Genomic DNA, 20,434 nt, shown 5'->3' with positions numbered 1-20,434 from the left:
TTTTCCTTGCAAACCACCTGGTTTCACGCAGCTCCTCAGTTATATTTTCCTGTGTGAACAGGATGGGTTCCTACTCCAGCCCTTTGAAAAGGAAGAACGAGCTGCACAAGTCCAAGCCGAGAAAGAAGAAGACTACGACAAGGCGGACAAACCAGAGAAAACGCAGAAAAAAATGCTGTCGAGAGGTGAGAAATGTTTGTTTTTGCCGTTTTGGAAACGAATATCTACGCTCCAGTTACACTTCAAAATGAAGACCTGTCACCGTTTCCATCAACGCTTTAGCTTTTCTTTATATCCTAAACACCTGAGGCCTCGTTTATAAACATTGCTCCAAAAATGTGAGTTTATATATAGAAACAAACTAAAGAAAACACATACATGTGAAGACGAGCCGTGACAGCACTGTGGTGAGAGTGTCATTGGCAAACTATTGAAATGAAGCCAAATGCGTTAATGATACTTATCACACAATCCGTGTCACTCAGCCAAATTACATTCTTGTAATAATTATATCCTTTACCATGTCACCAGGAATATCCAATCCTCCACCTTTCTTTTTTCTGGCTCTGTGTCCTCCAGTTTGTCCAAAAGCACTTCTCCATTTTAAATGATATCTCATTATAGGCCAATAATTGGCGTGATTCAGTTAATTGCGACAAGCTCAAGGTGTGAAGCAATTATATGGATTCCCACAGGCGCATAAAGGTGTCTGCTTCCCTCTGTGGAGCGACACCACTGATGAGGCAGCCTTCAATTATAGAAACCAGACACCCACTAAGGGGATTGGGCTCCAGCGTCCCCCTCGACTCCCACTCACGAGTCTAATTCTTTTGTTGGTGCACAGGAACATGTTTTTCATTGTCAACTTTGTTACCCGACCACTTCTTCATTTCTTAAATGCTGGCAGTGCTCACAGCTTCATACAAGCTGGCAGCAGATCCCCCCCTCCCCCCTCCTAAATATCAGTCCCACTAATAACCAATCAAACGGCATCACGTTGAACGATGTCACCCTCAGTGATGGTTTCCTGTGTCAGGCGTGCAGTTTGGCTTTTTAGGTTTTCCCACACGAATAGGTGACTAATTTGCATATTAATATTACAAATTTCTTTAACTGTCATTAATTTGGATAGTTGACAGAGTGCATCATTTTAAGTATCTTATTATTCATTGCAAGAAAATTACACTCTGGTAAAGTTAGTTTGGTTGGATTTGTTAGGCGTTAGCCTCGTTCAGTGAATCGGGGTGTGTGTCTCCTTTTATCAGATTCCAGTCAAGACTATACAGATTCAACTGGGATAGATCTCCATGAGTTCCTGGTCAACAAACTGAAGGGCAACCCCAGGTGAGTTTAGGATACGTGAAAAAGTTGATGTTAAATATTGAATGTCAGGGGCTCACAGACCAGTCATGGCAAAATGTAAAATCTGAAGTGTGATCCTTTCAGTGGTTTTATGTTACGTATGTTTTCACTTGCAGAGATATTATAATATTGGTAGCTTTGTCTGTGCTGGGGATTTCTATCTCGGCAGTGCTAAGTCCAAAATGGAGGAAGCCGTTGTAGCTGTTATTAGTTCGTGTGTCACGCTGACCCGTTTTATGTAACCTCCTCTGCTGCACAGAAGTCATGAGACATGATTCAGTGTTACAAATATACAAGGGTTCAGTAAACATGAGTTTCTGTAGAGTCCCATAACAAAATGTTCTGGAGGGAAAAGGCACAAGCAGGAAAAATAAACACAATCTTTAGAGAGCATTTATAAGTGATTTGCGTTAGCATGTACCTTGCTTGCTGAAACAACAGAACGGTGGTCTTTCAAAAGATCAGGAATTGTTTTCTTTTCAGCCACACTGACTGTTGTTCTCTAATTTAAGCAAAGATAGATCGCTGAAATAATTTTGCTCATTGATTTTGAACAAAACAAATGATTAGTTCATGTTTTACTAAACGAAGAGGAAAACTGATTCTGTGTTCTTGAATAATTAATACAGCCACTGTTTCCCTGCTAGCTACAGTGTTAGCATTTAGCTAACATTCTTAATGTCTACTTGACTACATCAATAAAATGTAAACATTGTGTAAAGACACACAACTTCAACTTGCTGTGACTCTTTCTGGTGTGACCTGTCCTATGACAAACATATTAGCAGACATGTACAGAGGGATAACCTGAGAAATGGAAAGATATACTGACTTCTCAGACGGTCTTGTCTGTTTCATTTCCTAGGGATCGAATCATGCTGCTGAAGTTGGAACAGGACATCTTGGATTTCATCAGCAATAATGAGTAAGAAATGAATGAAAAGCACTTCCTGTCCTTACCAAACTCACCAGAGCACCTGGTTTTACTGAGTTAAACACATTTAACCAGAGATAGAGGGCTTTGAGTGTCCCCACAGTGACCTCTGAAGTGCAAAACAGCCCCAAAAATGACATCTATTCAGGATGCTGAATGCAGCTTTAATCCCCCCACTCATTGAACCTGGCGTTGGGACCTTTTGTGTTAATTGTAATGTTGTAATTTCTTTGTGTTTACCTGTAGAAGTCAAAAGAGAAAGTTCCCACCCATGACGCCCTACCACAGGATGCTGTTACATCGAGTGGCGGCCTACTTCGGCATGGATCACAACGTGGACCCCAGTGGGAAGTCGGTGGTGATCAACAAAACCACCAACACCAGAATGTGAGTGTCCTGGAGGTGTTTGCTATTTGAATTTAAGTTGTTAACTAGGGCTGGGCCATATCATACCGATCACGGTAATACCGGTATAATGTTGGGCAACGATAAGAAAATGAAATATCGCCATAGAATATGGGTAAAATGCGCACACGCAGTGCCTTTGTTTTCATACGCACATGGCGGCGACGCAGAATGAGAAGAGCGAAAGCGGATCGTTGAATGAAACGGATGAACCAGAATTGGTTTGTAAAAATGCTGCAACTTCAGTGGTGTGGAACTGGTTTGGCTTTCGTCCGTCAGATACACATCACAGTACTATTTTTGGTAGCGCATGCTAGCGAGCCGTCGTTATATACCGTGTTTTTTGGAAAATACGGCACACTTAAAATCAGTCCTTTGATTTTCTGAAAATCGGCAGTGCCCCTTATAATCCCGTGTGCCTTATGTATGAATTCTGGTTGTGTTTACTGACCTCGAAACGATTTTACGTACACGGCGCTCAAAAATCTGTCAGATGTCTTAGTACGACTTTGCTAAGCTACGAACCCGCACTGCTTGATGGATTGTCGGAGCATTACGGCTACCGTAGGCTGGAGCCTCGCGGAGTGATACGTACTGTGCTTCAACATAATATTACCGTGTTGTGTGTATATAACCTCTTTAAGTTTTGTAGATATTATACATGGTTATGCTGAGGATCTGTCGGCCAGTTTCCACTGGAAATGCCTTTTGGTTAAACTGTCAGCAAGGAATTTGCACTGTTAATGTTTTACATAACACATAAAAAACAGCTGCTTGTTTAAGTGAAAATACATTGATGGGTTTTGGTTTTTTTGCACTAATAAAGTTGTGGAGTTGTAAAGTATTTTCTCTGGTGTCAATTATATCATCAGTTATATCGTTATCGCAAATTTTCAAATGTATATCACGATAAATGTTTTTGGTCATATCGCCCTACTCTATTGGTAACTAAACGTTAGCGGGATCGCTCTTCTACAACATGTGATATTTCTGCAGGTTAATTGGTGGCGAATTTCTGCAGCCATAAGCTGTTTCAATCAGTCGAGAGATAAGTTGATTTGCCGCGCTGCTAACATATGTTGCTGTCAGCATCCGCCCGAAATTAAGCTGCCACTAAAACTCTTGCGAATTCCCCCCACCGACAGACCCGATCAGAAATTCTCCGAGCACATCAAGGATGACAGGGCGGACGATTTTCAGAAACGCTACATTCTCAAACGAGACAACTCCAGCTTTGATCGTGAAGACAGCACGGTAGGTGTTTTTTCTTTTTTTCTTTTCTTTTTCTTTCCTCCACCAAGCTGTCACTTTCATTTCTGACATGTTGGTAAGAGTGGGACAATCTGGCGTCCCTGACATAGCTGTTAAAGAAGTGCGTGTGTGTGTGTGTGTGTGTGTGTGTGTGCGTGTGTGTGTGTGTGTGTGTCCTTGCCAGATTCGAATGCGTTTGAAAGCTGACAAGAGGAGCAAATCGATGGAGGAGAGGGAGGAGGAGTACCAGCGAGCCAGAGAAAGGATATTTGCACATGATGTGAGAGCTGTTTGTGTAGGCGGAGTGGGGCGGGGAGGGGTTGAGGGTGGGGGGGGGGGGGGTGGTGGGGGCCATGTTGCACAAATCTTTGTGTCATTTCTATTCATGTGCAAATTCACTAGATTTCTTGCTAACAATTACCACGGCAGGATTTTTGAAATTATAGACGGAGGGGGGTGCACTCCGATTTTTCAAGGCCCTCCATCTTTGTGAAGAAGTCAGATTTATTGGTAGACATGCATGCTTTGGAGCCCACAGTGCAATGGCACGTTTTGTTAACACAGTTATTGACAAATTGTTCAATACTACAGAGAATTTTCATAAATATAAAACATCTTTCAGTAGAGATGAGTTGGCTTTTCTTCCACATTATTGACAGTAATTTCCCTCTTCACTCGCAGGGAGATCACTTCATACTGGATAGAAGGTAAGTAGTGAAATGGCATTAATCATATGATCGCTGACGTTCCGCCACATTTCATTAAATAGAAATATTCCCCCAAAAGCCGTGTCTGGCTAACGCGGATGATGAATTGTCAGGTAATTGGGCAAGGTAGGGCTGATTTCATCCTATAAAGGGGAACTGGAGCTCTTCAGAAAAGCCGCTACTTTAACAGAAGTTCAATCACTTTTATAGTATTCCTGTCAGAGCAGCAATTAGAGGCAGCCCTGCCACGTTTTAAAATGGTAGATGGCTCATTTTTGTCAGCGCCTGCTCTCTGAAATGCTTCTCTCCTCCCTTCAGTGCTCAGGATGAAGACGCATGCATGAGCACCCAACAGAGGCGGCAAATGTTCAGGTGGGTCCGCACACACAGACACGCACACACACACACCCATCCTCGCACACATACGTCTGAGCTCCTTCCAGAGAAAACCCTTTGAGTCGCTGTCTGTCTTAATCGGCTCGCTCAGGAACAGGACTGCTGATGTGAGGATTTGTTTTTGCTGCTGGAGAAAGCTCCTGTTTAACTGGATTTTCTGCCCAGACCTCCTCATGTGGGACAGCCTATTCACACCAACAAACGGCCAATTAAACCGCAAAAACATTTTTTTTCCCCCCAAAATGAAAACACCAGATCTTTTCTTTTTTTTTTTTTTTCTTTAAGTGATCGTATATTTAGGAGTTTGTGCAGGTTGTTGTTAGGAGTAGACACAGGCTTGCTGGACTGCTCCGATATGTTGTTACAGTCTCCAGTCATCTTGTAACATGTCAAACACCAAAAATAGACTTTTTTTAAAAACTTTTCCAGCTGAAACAATAGTTGATCCTCAATCAGTCAACAAGAAAAATGATTGGGAATCATTTTTGACGGCTCATAAACCATTTTGGGGCAATTTCCAGTATGTAAGGGTGAAAAAAAAAAATGCCCTTTAAGTACAAGCGTCCTAATCACAGACGTAGAAATAAATGATGATAACATATTTTGAAAATGTATGCTTTCTTGCCTTTCAGGTTACGGGCCGGCCAGTCTGGCGCCAGCCGGCAGAGCAGCTCGGAGACAGAAGCGCTGCCGCGACACGGCGAGCCCCGGCCTTGGAGCAGCACCGACAGCTCGGACAGCTCCAACCGACTTGCCCCGCGGCCCGCCATCACCAAGGCCAGCAGCTTCAGCGGCATTTCCCCCGTCCTCGTCAGAGGGGATAGCACAGCCAGCAGCAAGAGCACCGGGAGGCTCTCGAAAACAGGCAAGAGGCAGCCGAGCAGCACGGTGTTCAGATGATGTCCAGTACTGATAGACACTGTGGACACAGATATTTCCTAACAGTGGTGTGTTCACAGTATGGTGTTCACACCATTAATTATTTCTTAACAATTTGGGCAGTTACCACCACTGATATTAAGAAATCATCCTTAAAAAATAGTTTCAGCTATTCTTAACCTGTTAGTGCAGAATTAGCTATAAATATACAGTACGAGTCGTAACAGCTGATATCAGCCGACATATTGGTGCAGACCGTCCTCACTTGGTTTGAAATGGAACGACGGTGCAGTCTGAACGTAAAACGCTTGAATGAAGTGCAGCTCTCATTATTCTGTTATCGACAGACTGTTAATGAACTGATTTTTGAGGAGGGACATTCAATCAGATGTAGATTTTTATGTGATTGATGGCTTTTGTTCTAAATGAAACTAATGGGGGATTTGTCTCATTAGCGAGCGAGCATCTAATTTATTCATGCAGTCGTGCAGACGAAGGAGAGGAAACTCTGTCACAGCATGAGGAGGAAGGATTCACTAATTAGATGGTAAATGAGAAACAGAAATAAGAAAGTAGCAGAAGAGCTTCAAGCAAAATGCTCGCTTTTTTTGGGTGGGGGGGGGAACCTGAGCTCTCATCAGAAGGAATGTTTGTCGTCCCGCCGCGGTCGATAAAAGTCTGCGGGGCGAGCGCAGCCGGACAGCTGTCAAAACTAATTACCGCACATCAACCTGGTGATGGAGGAGGTTCTTTAAATGTGGTGCAGCAGCAGTGGAAAAGCGAACAGTGAGGAGTTACTGCATAATGTATAAGTGTAAGCACAGGGAAGTGTCAGTGCCGTGTCACCGAGATGAAGTTCAGGCTGCTCCTCAACCGCAAGTGCTTACTCCACAGTACGATCCATTTGTAACCCGATTGGCTGCGATGAGATGTTCTGCATTACAGGCTTGTCTTCTTTATCTCAGTAACAAGCAGCAGTCCTTGGGCGACCTCTGCTCTCCATTTTGTTCTTGCTTCTTTTCCCCCCAGTTTTCCTTAAATCGTGTGATTTTTCACAGTCGAGGAGACATTTTCGCCTGTGCTGCCTTTCTCTTCTGCCTTTCTTTCACTCTCAAATAAGCTTTCACTGCCACAGATCACCTGAAAAAAGGAGCTTTAGTATTGTTGAAGCTAAATTTTTTTTTTGGGGGGGTTTTCAGCTTTTCTGACTGAGTTATGACAGAATTATCCGTTTCTTACTCGCAATCACGAACACAACTTATTATTTATGATGTGTTTTCTGAATCCAGTGGTGGAAAACATCCACGGAAACAAATGTGAGGTCATTTGCTTTTTCTACTCTGCTAAAAATCTATATTTATATGTTTGCGGGTTAGACGTTTACGTAGAAACCATGTGAACAGCTTGTGAAGGATGATCTGTTGTTCTACATTAGGTTACAGAATATGTTTGATCTTTACAGCCGCATTAACTCTGCACCATGGCCTGAAATGTTGTTGCAACAGCACAGACTTGAGCCACTGTGACAGGTGTATTTGGTGGTAATATGCTACACAAACACAAAGATATAATGACACTGAAAGAAATGTAAGGTGCTGTCATCGCTCATTATGCTAATGCAGTAACTAGTATTCTGCCACACATGCCATTTTTCCCATTTTCATAGCTCTGACAGCATGTGTTCAGACTCAGTTGGTGCTCAAGTCAGAGTTGTTCAATATTTAACGGCCTCGAGCCCGACGTGATCAGTTCAGTTTGCCTCATGATGGCAGACACGGGTACAAACGGTAACGTCACCTGCTACTGCGTATGCTCTGCGGGGGATTCGGTGCAGGGAGGCCGTCTTCAGGTTTTTATGGCCGCGTTGGAGCGAAACTATATGAAACGACATCGGGCCGTGAAACTGCAGCAAAGGATGGCTAATAGGAGCCATCGTCTGGTAATTAAGCTGGCATTTTGGCAAGTGTCACACATTTCAGTGAGGTTTAAAAAATGATCTGATTGGACAACAACGCTCAACTGTACTGGATGTTCAAGGTATTTCAGGTATAATCCACACGTCGCAAGGCTGGAAATGTTTACCCGCATTTGCACAATCGAGCTTTGCAATAACAATCGATTTGCATGACAAATACAAATAAATGTGAGCATCAGCGATGATGGTTTGGTAATTTTGCGTTAATGGTGCATATCTGTGTAGTGTTATTGTTGTTACTTTAAAATGGATTAGGTCCCACCGTGTGTGTGTTTAAAGCACATAAAAATACCGCTTCTTTCGAAGCCTGTGATATTGTTATTTTGTTTCAAGCTCTTTAAATGTAAATTTAATCTTAACTACAGGCTATTCTTGCTCTCCTCCTTCCGTGAAAGTCCTCTAACAAGTTTTCTAATGGGAACAATATTAAACTCGGCCAGCTAAAATCCTAAACACCAGATTGGAGTGTCAGTCCCTCCTCCCTAAACCCCCTTCGCGCGCTCACCATTCTGCACAACATTCGTTAATTATACAGAGAGAGATCCATCACAGACGGTGCAGAGTTACCAGTTTCTCAATCAACAGTTGCCTCAAGAGACTGCAACGCAATGCTACCACAGGAGAGGTTGCATTAATGGCAAGAGGCATGACTGCGAATATCCTCCCGTGTTTCATTATCACCATAGGCTCTTCTCCTCCCACATGAATAACGAAAGCACAAAAGCGACAAGTTTGAGTCGCTGTGGGAAAATCTAGAGGCAGAGGATAATCACCCCTCTGTTCCGCTTCTCCTCAGGTTCAGAATCGTGCAGCAGCGTCGGTTCCTCGTCCAGCTCGCTGTCCCGCCCCCAGCTGCCTCTCCCAGTCTCAACCTCTTCCCGCTCCAACGTTCCCAGCGCACCTTTAATCCATCCCGCTGCTGACGCCAGAGGCGCCGGACACCCTGAGATGACCAAGAGCCTCCTGTCACAGCCGCCGCCAGCTACAGACGCAGCAAACTATTACCTGTTACCGCTGGAAGCCTCAGGGATACCACCTGGCAGCGTTCTGGTCAACCCACACACAGGTGGGTGATGCCAAGCCTCTGTATTCTTATTGGATAAAATCAGAAATGACTTTTTAAAAAGGATTCCTGTGTCTTCATAAGTGTGGTGATCCAGCCACAGTCTACTGCAAATTAAACGATCCAAAAATACGATCCCCCATCTTGTAATTTGCTGCTTTCCAAATGAAAATTCATAACTTTGGAACAGAATTACAGGTTGGCACGGGCTTGCACTCGGTTTGTCTGTCAAATTAGTAGTCAGACCAAAGCGTGCTGATCAAAATGCAGCGAACAGATGGGAGAAATCTGTAAATATGCATCACGGGCCCAACGCGCAGTTGTGTACTTTTTGGTCTCCGAACTGATCTTCAAACGCTGCCAAGGTCGTTATTTCCTGTTGACTCTCCCCTCATGGACCCGTCGGGGTGTGTCCTTCACTGTCATCATTCAAGTTTTTTTTTTTTTTTTTTTTTTTATCCTCTTTGCATGAAGCTGAATTATTTGTGTGTGAGAAACGCTCGCATCACAGTGGTTTTCGGTCTCTTATGAATTAAATTTGACAGGCAAGCCTTTCATCCATCCTGATGGCAGCGCTGTAGTTTATAACCCAGCCAGCATTGCCCCAGCTGCTGGCAGGATCCAACAGCAGGGGAAACCCCCACAGCAGCCAGTTCCCGCCACAGTGCAGCAACAGCCAACCAATCACCTTCACTCCCAGGTCAGTGGGCGGTATTTTGTTTTTCAGGGATTTTTCTATCATTTAAACCAGTTTCCACGTTTTTCCTAACTGCTTCCTAACCTCGCTAACTCAGAGTGTAGAGATGGGGCTTCACTAAACCATGTCCTAAACTAACAAAACTAAACTTTAACAAACTGATTAAACAGAATATTTATTAGCATGTCCAGCTACATAGTATAGTTCTTATAAAAAGACTGGCTAATTGCATGTTAGCACATTAACTATGTGTTAGCTACTTTACCCACGTTTGCGATAACTTTAGCATTCAGTGGAGTGTAGCACTATTTGAGCCTGAGCTAATATTGGCTTTGTGTGAGACTGAGCTAGTGTTAGCTTTCAGTAAATCCAACCTACAAAATATATTACAAATATGTGAAGGAACGCTAGTGAGCCCCACCAGTTTACTAACATCCTCCGTCCAATCTTGTCTCCTGTCCTTCTGTCCATTTCTTCCCTTCCCTCCTCAGCCGATCTGTCCTCCTCTCCAGCCGCCCTCTGAGCCTGTCCACAACCCAATGGTCTCTTCTTATCCTCTTCCTCCTCCTCCTCTTCCTCCTTCTCAGTTCCTGCCCGTCTGTCCTAACCAACAATACACTGTGGTACCGAACTTCCTTCTTCCATGTTATTATTCTTCCCCCGCTCCATCTCCTGTCAGACCTGGCTCATTAAGAGCTTATTTATAGGCTTCTTCTCTGAGCAGTTGGATTAGTTCATTAAAATCTGACACAAATGTCCAAAATGAAAAAAGAATCCACTCGTTTTGGGTTGTGCTAAAGAAGTCCTCTGAGCTCTCCTTAGACCCAGGTCTCCATACTGTATTGATGTGCCTTTTGTATCAGTAATATTGATTCAAATGTATTTATATTTTGGTAGTCTGTGAATTATCTTATTTCATAGAAATAATGAAATTATGTTAACATAACCTAATAAAAATCAAAGTAAAAAAAAAAAGAAATAATGAAATTAGCAGATGGAGTTTTGCATCCTCATAGTTCACGTCTTGTCCTTTCTATGCATTACTTTAGAAAAGCAGATCTCAACACGCCTCCGAATAACTATTCTGCTAACTTATGTTGTGGAAAGGTGTATCTAAATCCAGCCGGAGCCATTTACACACATATATAGATCATGCATTCGCTTAACCTCATTTTTGACCTGGTTTTAGTGAAAGACATGCCTCTGTGACTAATTACGCCTGTGGAAAGTTCCATTAATATTTAATTCATCACCAGATGTTAGTGCTGCATAATCCATGCCTAAAAACACTATTTTTCCAACAACATGTCAGAGATGACCTGGGCTGCTGATACTCATGAGGAGTTGGGTCAGTTATATGAGCTATCTGCATTTAGTTAAAGTGAAAGTCGATATGAGATGTCTTTGATTTAACACTTGGATTAGAAACGCGCTGGTTGAGCTGTATATTGATCTAGATTATAAGCAGAATAAATGTGTTAAATTGTGTGACCTGGCTCTGAGAATCTACTGCTGTCTATTGTTGATTTTAATCTGTGCCGTATTAAAAGTGTTCCCCATAATTATCTCTGCAGCCTGACTCTCTCAACGCCCAGTTTAGCCACATGACTCTGGCGCAGCAGCCAGCCAATGACAGTGGCCCTTCAGCTCCTGACGGTCGCCACTATCCCTCTGTGTACCACCACCACCACCCCTCTGCTGTGGTGCTGCAGGGCACTCCTCCACAGCAGGTTGCTAGCTACATAGTGGCAGGGCCATCAGGAGGACACCCGGGGGTGCTGCAGGGTCAGCCCATCCCACTCCCAACCCCGGCCCAAAATCACACATATCCCAGCTCCGCCCTGGGTCATGCTGCTTTTCCCGGATCCGCCCTGAACCAGCCACTCCTGCAGCAGCACACCTACATCCAGCAGCCTGTCCAACAGGTACGGACTTCAGCTAACAGCTGCACAGCTAAAATCCCGCCGTCTTGTCCAGAGGCGTCTCAGAATGTGCTAATTTGTCATCATGAGTCACTCCTGCAGTGAAAACCAGCTTTATGACTAATCCTTCATTCCTCCTCCCGCTGTGAAGTCAATTCAAATGGGACCGCTGATGCGTCACGCGCTTGTTGAATTTGTGTTTTGCGTCTCTCGCAGATGTCCTCGTGTTACTGCTCTTCAACCCACCACCCACACTGTTCCAGCACGCAGCAGCAGCAGCACTACCGGCCGCCTGTCAGCACGCTGCCCTATAACTGCCCACAGAGCCAAAACCTGCCCCAGCAACAAGGTACTTACACGGTCATTTTAAAGAGCCGCTGCTACTGCTGACTTTGTGACTGTGGTGTTTTTGGCAACTAATGTACTAGCAGATTAAACGGGGTGAGGGTGGTGACTAACCGACTAATATAAAAACAATAATTTTATTAAACCCAGTTTCACATGTTAGGTGTCAAATATAAGGCCCGGGGTCTAGAATCAGCCCAGCCGAAGACGATCCAGCCCACTGGATGTCATTTTAAAGGAGGGTAATTTTTGGACTCACTTTTACACACTATTACGCTGTTATGTAATCGCTGTCACAAGATTACATTGAGTTTAAAGGGTTTTGAGCAGTTTCTTAACACAGTGAACTAATCATCCACTTCAATACCTTTAATTTTGTTACTTTGAAAAAAATATGACTTGATTTTTTTCACTTTGTTTTTTTTTCCTGTTTCTTTTTAGCGGCGAAAAACATTTTTCTGTCCTTATTATCTTTGACACGCACTGATGTGCTCACAGCCACACGTGGCTCCGTTATAAATTGTCTTCTTTGATTGATAATAAATTCAGATTAAAGTTGCACACTGGGATACCAAACGCCAGCAGTTCCCTCTACTTTTACCTCTACTCTTCTGTGCTGAACCGACAGTACTAATTAGCACAGCTTTGAAAGCGTCGCACAGTGGATCTGAAGGAAATCAAAGGGTGTTTTAATGAATAAGATCCACAGTTTTCCTTGAATTTGAGGCTCCGTGTTGTTAGGAGCAAAGCTCAGCCTAGCTGTTTTGTCATGAGTCATGCTCAATAGACTTTGTTAACTTCTCACTTTGAGCTCTTAGAGAGCATTTTTATGTCAGACGTCTCTGTGAAGGACAAATATTCCTCCCTTCCTTCCCTCTGTTTGTTTGTTTTTACGAGTTCAGATGTCTCCCCGGGAGTCATCACTAGATTATTCAGTTTCTGTTGTCTTTCGTTTTTTCCCTTTTTTTTTCATTTTGCCACAGGAATTGAGATTGTTAGCTCCTGCTTGGTCTTTTTCCTCACCACACACACACACACACACACACACCTACCTACACTCTCTGTTACTTAACTGGATGTAATGTTGCCCCAGAGTTGTGACTTGTACAATCAGGCACACACGTCTCCATAAGTGGCTGCGGCACTATTCTGTCATCTGTAAGCTGCAAATGTGGCTTCCCTGCTGGGGATGCGGGGAATAGACAGCGAACAAATGGAGCTGACCTACAAAGGCAAAGGACAGCAATTATTTCTCTGGGAAACAAAAAAAAAATGACTCCAGCGCCTTCTTGCTCCTTCGTTTTTTGCATTAATTAGAGATGCACACATAGAAGAGCATCTAAAGGTGAAGACGCTGCAGCGTGGGTTGCACACACAATAAATAAGTTATCAATGGAAATTCTCCGACGGCCCAGCCAGTGGCCACAGAGGAACCTGTCAGTGTTTCCACTCAATTGCATCAGACAGTCACCACTACCACAGGGCTTTAGCTTCTTTCTGAGAAAGCATCGTGTAATATATGTGAAAGGACTGAAGTGTTCCTTTTTTTTTTTCTTCACTGCTGTTAGGAAATTATTAGAAGGCATTGTTATATAAATTGAACATCACTACTAGATAGACAATTGATAAAGCTAATGTCCTCTAAAGATGGTACATATTTTCTTGAAAGAATACAGCTATGATTTGAGTCGTACATCAACTTTTCTTTGGTTTCTGCTGCTCCTTTGAGGATTTGCTGCTCTTGCTCCTACTACAAACTAAATGTCAAGCCTAGAGAGAGAATCTCACTTTGATTGAATATAGTTATATATTCAATCAAAGAGACAGTAATAAAAAATGTTTTAGATCTGAAGCTCAACAGATTTCAGTTGCAAATAAATAAGCTTTCCTGCACAGCACAGAGCCGCCGTGTGTGTTTAGAATAGGGATGAACTGATGAGAGAAACCAGACCAACAACTTGCTGACAGTCTGACAACTGATGCCAAACCAAATTATATAAAATATAATAGAGCTCTATTTTTAAAGCAAATGTGTTCAACATTTCTCCATTCAAACATTTAACCAGTGCAAATCTGAACAAATAAATATTGACTAATTTCATTGGCCTTTTTCCCCCTTGAGTACTGATATACAGTACTGTGCAAAAGTCTTGAGCCAGCTTTCATTTCTTTGTGTTTTACTAGGAAAATCGGATATAGATGTAGCAATTTATGGAAACATAAATGGACAATATATGACAAAAACAGTTCGTGCAATTCTAACAACCTTGTTTGTCAGTACTTGTCAACACAGTCTGAGCTCTCTTAAGGAAGCTTTCTTCTTATGAAAGTAGTCCCGGCTTCATTCTGTTCACGGTCGAGAGGATCCCACGCAGTTTTAGTAAAGCTGAGGTCTGGGGAGGCCAATCCATGACTGTTAGTGGTGCATCGATGCATTTTCTGTGCCTTCAATTGATATTGCATGTGCAGTCAAAATCTGACTGTACTTTTTGCTTTCATAGTTCCATACATTTTAATAAAATGGACGTCTTATAAAAAGCCTCTGGCTGAAATGTAGCCCCAAACCATGTATCAGGAATGCACTGAAAATGGGTGAAAAAGCAGTTAGTCATTCACTCCTTTAAAGGTCGATGTAAAGAAATTAAGACTTTTTGTAGCATACCTCTCATGTTACTTGCATTAATAGCTGCGTGAGTGTCCAAGTGTCCCTCTTATCGATAGCTGCAATCAGTTAACAGGAACATATTGTCAGAAGCTCCTTTAAAGGGAGAATTTCAAGCATCATTTCAAGTCCTTACACCTTTTTATATGTGAGCCTTTTTCCTTTTCCCCTGATGTAACATAAGCAAACTGTCTGAACAGGGGATCCCCTGTGACCAAGCCACACGCAGAGTGGAACAATCTACTGTGTTCAAATCAAGCAGGCAGTTTTCACTGGTCTACAGTTCTCTTAGAGTACAAGCAATTTCAGGTGACACATTTACCAGTCAGGGTTTTTCTTGCAGTGATGATGGTGCAGTCTAGGGCTCGCAGTATAATGGCGGAAAAGTCTTGCTGCCAGCCTGCTTGTTAGTTTATGGAAATGGAAACATGAAAGTTTAATGACAGACGGCTCGAGAACATCAGTGACTCTCAGAGGTTAAAACCTCAGTACTTTCAATTCATCTTAAGGTTAATATAACTGATCACCTGTGTGTTTTTCATGGAAGGAGTAGGAGTATATTTTGAGGTTTCTAGAGGTCCTTCTCCTCAGTTCCGTATGATTTGTGACAAAGAAAGAAGAATCTGGAGCCTGAGAGACGGGAGGCGGGGCCGGGACGCTGTCTGAGAGGCCTCTATGAATCTCACAGTGAACCGGTCTCTTTTCCAGCCCTCTCACCTTGTCGTCGCTAGACTGTGCGAGCACCTTAGCAGAGGACAGCTTTTAAAACGAAATCTGGGAATCCAGTCCTCAAAGAAGAACTCCTCGTTCTTCTTTGAGGAAGAACTCTACAGAGTAGAAACTTCTCCTCCCTCATGACTTTAATCCTGAAAGCCGAACAAGACCGTCAGGATGGTCAGCCACGCTTGCACAACAATCAGGACAGTCGGTCATTATCTGCGTCTGATGGAAGGAAAGAAGTCAGAACCGTCCCCTCGTCGCTCCCTGCTGGAATGGAATAAAAATCGGGTGCTTTTGATATTACGGTCATTTCATGCTTGGTTTGTAAGTGAAGGTGGGAGGCGAGGGAGGATAAAAATAGTCCTCCTGCTCCGTTCCTCGCCGAGCGCTCTCATTGTCTCGTCGTACTTTTCTCCCAGGGCGGCAGACTGTAAAGACACCTTCACAAAAGGACATCCTCTCCTTAGTCACTCAGATTACTTTGCATGCGTGTCACAATGGACGGTATTTGTCTTTTTGTCACCTTGACATTTAAGTGTCCGAGTCTCCTCCACCCCCACACACACACAGCCTCTGGTTAGGTGCAGGCATCGCCATTTTAGGGCGTTTGGAGAATCGTCGGACCTGCCTGCGTGACTTTGTGTCATCTCTTGTGTGTCCTTGTATTTGGCCCTCTCTAAATTTTAAAAATAAAAAGGTATCGTAGGAAGGAGAAATCTCATTAAAGTGACAGTGTTTTTGTAATTTACCTTCATCAGACGAGTGTCTCGTCTACTCAAGTTGCAGGTTTAGGCCACTGCAGGCTAAATCAGATATATTGACTTTCTCATTTATTCCAGACCTGCTTTAGCTTTAACAGCTCAACTCCCCAAACACTCTTCTATTGTTCTCAGCTTGATGGAGGTTCTGTGCTCATTGTTGGGATTGTTTTAAGAAGCAAATACCCTTTGAAAATCAATAAAGTGTTGAACAGTTGTCTTGTGAAATCGTGATAGCCTCGGCTTTTTTTCCTGAGTGTCCTCTCCTGCCGCGCTACACCGAAATCACGACTCCTTAATTGCACTTTTGGCGGTTTGTTATCGCAGCGTATCCATCAGGGGTCTCTTTTCATTCGGTCACAGCATTGTGCCTTTTCTCATTTTGCCTCAGTGCACCAAGCCGTGATGCCAAACCCAGCGTCCAGCTACCAGACAGTAGTGGGCGTGCAGCCAACACCCAACCTCGCTTTCACTGGCAACCAGCAAAGCAATATGGGCAACCAGATGCAAGGCATGATGGTCCAGTACCCTCCAATGCAGTCTTATCAGGTACTTTGATGATGGGACGCCTCCGTGAGCTCCCCCAGCTAGATTAATAAGAGCACTGCTATGAATGAAACGTGCCTCGCTCGAGGCCTTTTGTTGGTCTTTATTTGACATTAGGAAATGCAAAAACATGGCTCTGAGTTTTAAAATGTCTGCTAAAGAAAGAACAGTGAACATGTTGAGACTATTTTTCTTTCTTTTTCCCCCCTGTAGCAGGTTTCTGTTCCACAGCAGACGTACCAGCAGCCAGTGTTTGTGTCCTGCCAGCCGGGGCAGGGGGCAGTGGCTGTCGCTGGCATGCAGCCCTGCTACAGCCTGCTGCCTCCTAACCAGCACACCACCATGAGGTATGGATCTACATCTGTGACAATCCTGCACACTATTGTTTCAAACACAATGAACTTTCTTTTTTCCCCTCATTGTGTAAAACTAAGAATGCGGCCATAATATCGATAATAATAGTTATCATCTTAAACGTATGTGTCAGTGTCGACCCAGAATTTCTCCGATGGTGAAAGGATGTGATCAGGTAGCAGCAGCTCAGAGGTCGACTAAAATAGTCTTTTGTGTCCATACAGGACCCGTATTAAACCTTTTCATTTGCTTGTCTGTTCATTATGGATCTAAAAAGAATACATAATGATTTCTACTTTAGCTCGTGCACTACTGGTTTTTCTTATGTGGCCATCAAAAAAAGGATATTTGATGCTGGTATTGAGTCCCTGGACACTAATTAGTCGGGGGCTTTTTTTTTTCTATGACAAATTCTCCCAATCTTTTCTTTTTAATGAATATGTACAGACACAGTTTTGCCAAAACACACAGCGTGGGATTTGTCCTCCCACCCCTCCTTGGGAAAAGGCTGAGGTTGAAATTCTTTTATCCAAATCATGGGCGATCATCTGTTTCAGTTTCTCGGAAAATAAATTTAGCTTTTTATATTAAAGGAGATTTTGGAAGTCACCATCTTGGTTTCCTTTTTAAGCTCGCGTGCTAGGCGTTTCTCAAATCAGATACAGCTCAGCAGGAGAGCAGCTGTTAGTCACATTCTCATTTTGAACAGCTTACCCGTCGGGCATCCGATGCTGGGATGCGACGCGATCCCTCATATGAAATAAATAAATAAAATCCTGCGGTCACGTATTGTTAGATTTTGGGGTAAAGGGAGTATTAATGGATTGGATTTATATAGCGCTTTTCAAGGCACCCAAAGCGCTTTACAATAACACTATTCATTCACTCTCATACTAACAGAACATCAACTCACTGCTGCTCTCAGGTGGACAAACGTCACAGTGCTGATTTGAAATGACGTGTTTAACTGCACTGGAAATAAACTTTCCAAGTATTTGTATGAACACCGATACTCTTCACATGTAGGGGTGTGTGTAACTGCTTCAAAGCCACAAAGTTTACATTGATAAATAATTAGTATCAAGGTGAAGTTGTAATTATTAGCTGAATGTTTACACTGATAACAAAGTGCCTCTGATTTATGTTCATCCCGTCCTAATGGCGCGTTTTAAATCGAAGTTGTTAATCAGATTTAGATGGAAGAAATTAGCCCGACTGTAGATGTTCTTTGTCCCAGAAAACAAACGATTTGCCAGGTGCTTGAAGGTGCCTCTTATTTCTAGACCAAACGGGGTTGATGAGTGAATCCCCAAAGCGCCTCTGAGCCAAGGTCATCTTTGTTCACTGTGGAGGGAAAGAAAAAAAAGAAGTTATTACCACCATCCTTTTGGCGAACTGGGTCTGCGTGCAGCTGATGAATGTCGACTCTGACGCCGCCTCCAAGAGGTTTTGCCATTTTCCTGTCATTACTCGGCTGCTGCGGAGTAGTGTGGAGCCTCTCATTATAGCTGATTGATAGAACTAGCTCACAGAAAGCAAAACATGTAATTAGTTTCTACCTCCGTGGGCCCAATCAATCTGGATACTGGCGAGAGGAGCACCACTGGGACTCCGTATACGTAACAAACAGCAGAGACAAGCGCGGCCATGTACGCAGTCGTCACCAGCAAAAGAACAATGCAGAGATGCACGCATGTGAGGAGAGGTCACTTTCTCATCGTTCCAGCTGTAAAATGAGGCTGCTTTAGTAGGGCAGTCAGTGCGGGAATGATTTATGTGGCAGTGTTGGAACGGCTCAGTCTGCTCCCACGAGGACCGACCGTCCACCTGCAGCCCGCTTTTTCACCAGCTGGAGACGAGTCCCTGCAGGCAGGTTGCTTACAGAGCAGAGCGCCTACTTTCCAGTTTCTGTTTTTTTTTTTAATAAATACTCCCACCTCAGATCTCCTCAAGGTGTACGTCTGTGTAGGCTTAGAGGTGGTTTTTAAATGTTCTCTAAACTCAAGTCCTGGGTGTCCGCAGCGTAGTGGACTTCCAGTAACCATTCATTGATGATTTGATAAACTAAAACGCTAACAGACTTTATCCCGTGTCACCTTCTGGTTTATTCACTCATACTTGGAGCTTGAATTATTTTAAGTGTGGTCATTGGATCATAAACATTTCATATTTCACTCACTTGCCAAAATCCGCTCACATTTTAAAATAGTTTTAGTCTCCAGAAATGTATGATTTTGAACATCCCCGTGTGTGTTTTCATCCTCAGTTCAACAGTGAGTTTCCTGCCCACACCGATGATGGAGCAGCTCCAGTTTCCTCAGACCTCGTCCCCCTGCGTCTCCCAGCAGCACCCGGGCCAGCAGTACGCAGGTACCCTCCTCTCTGAGGCTGGCATGCAGCCTGTTCACAGGTCCAGATAGAAACACACGGTGATCTACAGTAGCATCACGCAGTAAAGTGAGAATATTCGCTTTTTTCTGACATTAGCTGCCCTGGAGATTCCCCATCACTGCCAGCGCTCTGACATTCTTTATTTTGCTCATCTTTCAGTGTCAATAACCGCAGACCGGATTCCTCTGTAGCCACAGCCTGCGCTTCATAATGAAATAATCTTCCCTGAGTTTACTTTACCTTTGTATGTGCGGCAGATGCATGATTAGATTTACACTCTGGATTTTTGAAATGAAAAAGCGCGAGGCCCTGTGATGGGAGGTCCCTGGAGTTTGAATAAGTAAAAGTGATTTGCTCACGTCCCTCTTCCTCCAGAGCTGGATGGAGATTAAACAGTGATTAGGTCGACCACTGCAAATGTTAAGGTGACATCAACGACTGCATTGAGACAAAAAAAAAAAGAAAACAATAAAGTAAGAAATGACTGATGTCATGACTCATCAGAAGAAGTTGTTGGTATTGCCGTTGCGGTGCTCCAGTGGTTATAGAGGGTCTCTAGCATCTTATTTCCCAGTTGGTCCTACTCTTAATGATAACTCTTTATTTTTTTCATATTCAGGCTTTGGTAATATTACTCTTTAATATTTTGCTTCATAACCCACTTCTCAAACCTATAGAACTTCTGTCATTTAACTTTCAAAGTATTTCCCGTTCAATCAAACACACAGATGTGTCTGTATAAACTGATGATGGTAGACGGCGTAGCCCGTCTCATAAGAAAATGTGGTCGATATTTATCCGATTTTATACCAGCGCTCACAAGGGTCTATTTTTTTTAATAAACACAACATAAATATTGATTGTTTTTTTTGTTTTTTTTAATTTGCCATATTTTTCTACAGAGGTACGTTGTTCACGTTGTAAAAATGTATTTCCCAATGTATTTTTTGACAGTCTTGAAGCGGGACTGTTGGTTTCATTGTGCGATTCAGTGCAGAAGAAGATTGGAGTATTTACTAAATGTTCCACCTTTTATGCCTTTGAAATGAAGTGAGGATGAAAGCTAA

The 20,434-nt window shown here is 43.2% G+C and overlaps 1 protein-coding gene across 12 annotated transcripts in view; it reads left to right on the top strand.

Moving 5' to 3' along the window:
• Positions 1 to 20,434, top strand: part of LOC146642470 (R3H domain-containing protein 1-like) — a 52,663-nt gene that overhangs the window by 26,917 nt on the left and 5,312 nt on the right. For 10 of the 12 annotated variants that reach the window (XR_014909648.1, XM_085398663.1, XM_085398657.1 and 7 more), the window contains 17 exons: positions 62 to 185; positions 1,266 to 1,344; positions 2,228 to 2,287; positions 2,543 to 2,683; positions 3,847 to 3,955; positions 4,137 to 4,232; positions 4,634 to 4,659; positions 4,978 to 5,031; positions 5,688 to 5,920; positions 8,706 to 8,975; positions 9,518 to 9,672; positions 10,161 to 10,292; positions 11,244 to 11,594; positions 11,808 to 11,940; positions 16,468 to 16,625; positions 16,836 to 16,969; positions 19,243 to 19,346. Coding sequence is in view for 11 of the 12 variants with exons in the window: in XM_085398663.1 (XP_085254789.1) it covers positions 62 to 185; positions 1,266 to 1,344; positions 2,228 to 2,287; positions 2,543 to 2,683; positions 3,847 to 3,955; positions 4,137 to 4,232; positions 4,634 to 4,659; positions 4,978 to 5,031; positions 5,688 to 5,920; positions 8,706 to 8,975; positions 9,518 to 9,672; positions 10,161 to 10,292; positions 11,244 to 11,594; positions 11,808 to 11,940; positions 16,468 to 16,625; positions 16,836 to 16,969; positions 19,243 to 19,346 (2,359 nt within the window). In the remaining variant the exon portion in view is untranslated. The remainder of the gene's footprint in view (positions 1 to 61; positions 186 to 1,265; positions 1,345 to 2,227; positions 2,288 to 2,542; positions 2,684 to 3,846; positions 3,956 to 4,136; positions 4,233 to 4,633; positions 4,660 to 4,977; positions 5,032 to 5,687; positions 5,921 to 8,705; positions 8,976 to 9,517; positions 9,673 to 10,160; positions 10,293 to 11,243; positions 11,595 to 11,807; positions 11,941 to 16,467; positions 16,626 to 16,835; positions 16,970 to 19,242; positions 19,347 to 20,434) is intronic. The other 2 variants (XM_085398662.1, XM_085398665.1) reach the window with 2 other exon arrangements.

This window comes from Rhamphochromis longiceps, linkage group LG23 (assembly GCF_057381845.1).
Source record: "Rhamphochromis longiceps isolate RC_006_pf linkage group LG23, R_longiceps_female_GT1.1, whole genome shotgun sequence".
Lineage (NCBI taxonomy): Eukaryota > Metazoa > Chordata > Actinopteri > Cichliformes > Cichlidae > Rhamphochromis > Rhamphochromis longiceps.
This window is presented reverse-complemented; position numbering and strand designations above follow the sequence as displayed.